Here is a 5,617-nt window from a genome sequence, read left to right on the forward strand (position 1 = left end):
TAACTCTGCTTTGAACAGAGGAGGAGCTGGAGCCACGTGCGCTTTTGACATTACACGCTCAGTTTATCTGAGCAACGACAACTGCCAGTGAAACCCAATTCTCTCTGTGGTTTCTACTTTTAGAGCAGGAAACATGGGGTGAGAGGTTCAGGGGTTGTAAAGCACTGAAAGGCTGGAGACGGACAGAGCAGCAGCTAGTTAAACAGGTCACGGAAAAGTCCCTGCAGGGCTGACATTCATCTGCCGCTACAGGAGAAGAAAGCACAGGAGACAACAGACTGAGTTTGGTTTGGTTTTTTCTTGCTTTTTTGTTTTTTTTAATGGAATGTATCTTGTATCGAGGTATGAAAATAGATCTCACGTTGAAATAAGAAATTGAACAGTGGCTACAAAGGGCACAGCTATAACTGTGTGTAATGATGGCAACAGGAAGGAATGTCAGAGAAGCATCACACCAGTTGCATTAGATAAAGGGCAAAGCTGTGACCCTGTGTGGGAGATGACAACAACACGGAGACATGTGCTGGTCTGCCGGTGATACGCTGGCAAGTGGGGATAGCAGAGGGAAACTGCCAGCTAACAGGAAACGACATGAGCCACAGTGAGATAAAATGTTTCCTGACAGCACGATATTCCTCCATCGTGAAAACCAATCAAGGACATTTCTGAGCCCATTACCCAGCATGTCCCTGTAAATGTTGCAATGTACCACACTGTTTCAAAGTATTATCGGTCTGTTTGCTTTCACATGAAAAGTATGTCATGCCTATTAAAACTTTGCAAACGAGTGTTGTGGTTTTACAAACATTTCTCAGAGGCAGAGCTGCTACAGAGACAGAAAGAATCTCAGTGGTCATGATAAATGTCTGTTAGCACAGCGAATGCTTTACTTGGATGGCTGGCTAGCTTAAATTCACAAACTCCTATCAAAATACAGCTAACTGGGAAAACAAAACCTATCAGGTCTAAATGCCACAATATTTTGTTGTGCAACATGGACATTAGAGAAACATTTGTACAACTACAATGCTTGTTGATACATTACTTACTGATAGTAAGTATCACAGTGAACAACTCAAAATCTGGACCTGCAGCACTTTTTTCAATTTCTCCGTCTTTAGCAGTGATTTGAACAAATGGTAAAATGGTAAATGGTCTGTATTTGTATAGCGCTTTACTAGTTTTTACTAGTTGATTCTTTCAGTTACAAAGTTTCTAAAAGAATCAAATTCTGATGACCATTAAGTTTTACACGGGCCAAGTAGGTTTAACGTGACACATGAAACCAATTGCAAGTGGAGAAGGTAACATTGCATTTGGGGAGACTATGAATATGGAAATCAAAAGAGCTGGCATTTAAAATAGGTCTTTTTTTATGTATAAATGTCAATAATCTCTGTATGAGTGTCTGTGCAAAGTTTCGTTCAGATCGGCCCGCCCCTGAAGGAGGAGGTAGGGTCCATACAGACATACTACAATCACTATAGTAATACTGTTAACCCAATCATGCTTATGTAGTCACTTAATACGCCAAGTAATAAGGACTTGGATTTCCTATGAACCTGAAATTTCAGAAGTTGGTAAGAAACTTAATATAACTTAAAAGCCACATGAGCTCTCTGCAAAGACTCGCTTGGCCCCTAACAGGACAGTAAAACTCAAAAACAGAAGCTTTACAATCTCTGATTCCACACAACTCTGAGAACGTTGGGACTGTCTGCTGTTTCTTTAAGTTTTCCTTCTCTGTTTCAGCCATGCCAGAAAAGATTTAGCACAACCACTGAACCTGTCTCAGATTGCAGCTCAGATTCTGCAAACTGGTGTTGTAACTCACACACATCCACTTTACTTTGCACTAATAATCTTCTGCTGTTACTAAGCTCTGCTCTGTAACCACTGAAAACCAGCTGAGTGTGATAAGCTAGCATCTTCTTTAGTTTTAAGACTCACATAAAGCAAAGATATCAGACAACTTCTGTATCTATGAATGCAGCAAAAAAACAAAAACAAAATTACGATCGATTTACACCGTAAAACACTCCCATATGCACCTCGGGTTCAGATTCATCCACCAGCCGCTATACAAATGAAGAGCGGAAAATAATGTTTGTATATACTGAGCAGGTATATCAGCTTATAGACTCCCTACAGATCTTCAGTATTGTGAGTTATAACACTGCACAAGCGAAAAAAAATTGTTTTGAAATGAGTCTTTGGTTCAGTTGAAAAATAAAACAATGGACAGTGACACATTCTACTAATAGTGAACTGGTTTGGCTAACCTACGATATCCATCCTAATACATATGCAAGCTTATTTCCAATGGCCTTGTAGGCTATGAACCGCAAAGCCACTCCTTCCTCTTCCATTTATCAACAATGTAACATTTTTATAGAAAATATATATATACACTTCTAATAAATAAGAGATAAACCCATCGCATGGTAGAACACAGCTCTTTTTTTCTCACATGCTTTTTGTCCATGAGTCTTTTGTGAAACAAGTCTCTGTACTGAAAAAGGGCGAGGCGCAGGTCTGTGGAAACCACCGCATGGAAGAGGGGTTCTCCTGGAGAATGGAGGCTCGGTGGGGAAGCGGCAGGGAGAGATGCACCTCGGGTTCAGATTCATCCACCAGCTGAGTTAACCTGCAGATGCAATCAGTTAGTCAGGCTATTGCGCGTGTATGCATTATTTATATCATTATGCTTTTGCATGGAAAAGAAAGAAATAAACACAAATAGCAAAATATACAAAAAGTCATATTTCTGCTGTCACATAGTCTAACAGTATTAGCATCAGCAAATGCTATAATCTCCAAATAATGTCCTCAGTCTCCTCCTCTGCAGTGCACTTAATTAAGACCACAGAACAGCAAAATCCTGATCTATGGACATTTACTGTGGGGGAAGGATCGCTTTTGAAATCTATTCCTCTTACAAAACCAGTGAATGTGTTTTAACAGCGGTTTGGGTTTAAACTAAAGATAATGCACTCTAATGACTCTTCAGTAAGAGGGTTTGTGCCATATTTGTAATTGATGCGGATTATTTTTCACCGTGAATTGGGAAAAACAAACATCTGTGTTGGTTCAGGCTGGCTTTGAGTGTTTGACTGGACCAAAAGCTGCACGTGCTCCGTCCAGCTGCTCCTACAGAACACTTTAAGACGCATTTGTGGGCTTCACGTCATGTGCGCGCGCACCTTCACGAATACGCCTGCAAAGTCTGCGCATATCTACGCGTAATTTGGCACGCGATGTTTCACTTCAGCTTTACTTAAACTTTAGTGCATGAATCTTTACACCAGTTTAAAGTTAGCTTAAATTTAGATTTAGACAGATGGACTACTATTTTAAATCGCACACGAGTCTTTCGGTTATGTATGGATGAAGTGAATTGTCGGAATTACTTAACTGTAAGTGATTATGTCAGGGGCATCATTTCATTTTACGGTTATCAGAGCGAAAGGTAGGTTTTGGTGAGAAACCCTTTTATAAAATGTCAAACCTGCCGTCGAAGTCTCTTTTCTTGCGAGCGAATTCACCTCCACGAGGGGGGGTACAAGGAGGCCTAAAGCGCGCGGGGGGCTCCTAAACTTTTTTTTTTGTTTCACCAAAATAAATCCTGGTTTCGTGGGATTAGTTGGACCACTGACAGTAAAACACGCGTCCCTGCTCTTGGTTCAAACATCCAGAAGATAAACGCTTTTTAATTTAAAGGGTACCCCCGGGTGGTCCGCGGACCCGGGGGAGCCCCCTCCACCGCTTTCTCCTGTAGCTGTCTTACCGCAAATCGTGCACCAGTGTCTGCGGGACTCGCCGCAGGTCACGCTACGTTCGGAGAGCTGCGCACGGTCTTTTGTCCGGGCATCTGCACCACGAGCAGCTGCTGCTTCTGCCGGGTGGACTTGACGGCCAGGATCGCCTGCCGGTTCTTGTACTGGACCATCTGCAGAGTGATCTCCGCGTTCCAGCCCTCGTCTTGCGGGCACCTGAAGTCGATCTCCTTCCCCTCCGTCATGACCACCGTGAAGTACACGTATTTACCCTTCCGCTCCACGCAGTCCACCGTCTTCATGTTGGCGAAGTGGAGCTCCTTGACTTTGCCCGCGTCCCCGCCGCCGCCGTGATGCTGCTGGTGGTCGTGTTGCTTGGGCGGCAGCAGCAGCACGCCGTCCTCGGTCAGGACGCAGTGTTTCTTCTTCCAGAGCTGCAGCAGCCCGTCGCTCCGTTTCTCCAGCAGACCCTCCTTGAACACTTTCCTCCCGTTTTCCAGCATGTTTACCCGGACGCCTCGGTGCTCCTGCCCTTCGTGGCTGCTTCACGGACTGGACGCGTGTTTTACTCCCAAGCAGGTGAAAAGCATGGGATGCTGCTTGTGACTGCGGCTCCAAGAAGCGCTGGCTGTAGTGAGAAGGCTGCCAGCCTGCCTGTCTGCTTGCGGTGTTTGTGTGTTGTGTGTGTATATGTGTGTGTGTGAGAGAGAGAGAGAAGTGGGTTGGGGGCGGGAGGGGTCTGAAGAGGTGCACCGCCCCCCTGAGTAACATCCAGCCTCCTGGGATGAGCACAAAGCAGAGTACTGATAACGTCAGTATTTTCAGTTTAGTATGGAAGAAGAGATTGAAAGTCTGCCAGTATGTGCAGACGCATCAGAGGTGCTTTAAGTTGCACTGCGCAGAGCTGAGATTTCGCCTTCATGCATAAACACTGTAACACCGCCTAGACTGAAACGCAGGCAAATTATTGTAGTCAGTCATTCAGATTCACTGCCCTCCAAGTGAATCACAGTGACAGTAAGCACCTGCAGCCTGCTTTACATGCACTCAGTTTTCATTTGCATCACTACTGCTGCCCTTCACTCTCCATTCAATTGACCTTTTGGTTCTTGTGTGGGGTTCTGTGTGTGCTCATGTTCAGTTTCTATTACAAACCGCACTCCCCGGGGGACATGGTTTCAAATGTTGCACAACTGCGCCATCTGCTGGAACAAGCACTTCATAGGCCACATTCCCAGTGTAGTTTGAAAAGTAATTTCTGGGGCTTGTGTTTTTTTTTTTTTATTCAGTGTGTTTTGTTGGTAATCATAATGAGTGGGTTATTTATAACACAAAGAAATCACCTGCTTTTCAAGTATGATGGCTTCATTATAACCAGTCCAGTTCTTTTTTGGTCCCTTAAATGACATTTATAAAACTGCTGTGATATTTGTTATTCAGAATTTCTGACACTCTTGGCCAAATCTGTTTTGACAAAAGACATTTTTTCATGTCAATGAGACTTTAACAGGATAAATGAAGGAAATACAAGTCACTTTCCCAAAGAACAGGTATATTCAAGGCAGTAAATGAAGCCGACTCACGTGCATAAGACAGTTTAAATTGGAACGCTTATTTTAAACAACACTTTGTCAGGACCATTTGTGATATTTTATGATGCACGACTACAAGTTTAAAAATAAGTGTCAGGGCATGCAAATATACTTTGATGGCAACCTAATAACCATGCTGTAGTTTCCGGGTGATAACAAGCAAAGCATTGTGTTGATGTGACAGATTGAAATATTCTACAAACAAAAACTTGATGGGGAGGAGAGAGAGAAAAAGTCAGCCATCACATA

At 43.4% G+C, this 5,617-nt stretch overlaps 1 protein-coding gene across 1 annotated transcript; it reads right to left on the bottom strand.

The window, feature by feature from the left end:
* Positions 1–279: 279 nt before the first annotated feature.
* phlda1 (pleckstrin homology-like domain, family A, member 1) lies at positions 280–4,667 on the bottom strand. Its single transcript, XM_004575059.3, has 2 exons — positions 3,788–4,667; positions 280–2,647 (listed from the first exon to the last, which is right to left on the bottom strand). Exon 1 carries the CDS (start codon positions 4,277–4,279, stop codon positions 3,827–3,829), a length of 453 nt encoding a protein of 150 aa, XP_004575116.1. The 5' UTR covers positions 4,280–4,667; the 3' UTR covers positions 280–2,647; positions 3,788–3,826.
* Positions 4,668–5,617: the final 950 nt, after the last annotated feature.

This window comes from Maylandia zebra, linkage group LG17 (genome assembly GCF_041146795.1).
Source record: "Maylandia zebra isolate NMK-2024a linkage group LG17, Mzebra_GT3a, whole genome shotgun sequence".
In the NCBI taxonomy this organism is placed as follows: Eukaryota; Metazoa; Chordata; class Actinopteri; order Cichliformes; family Cichlidae; genus Maylandia; species Maylandia zebra.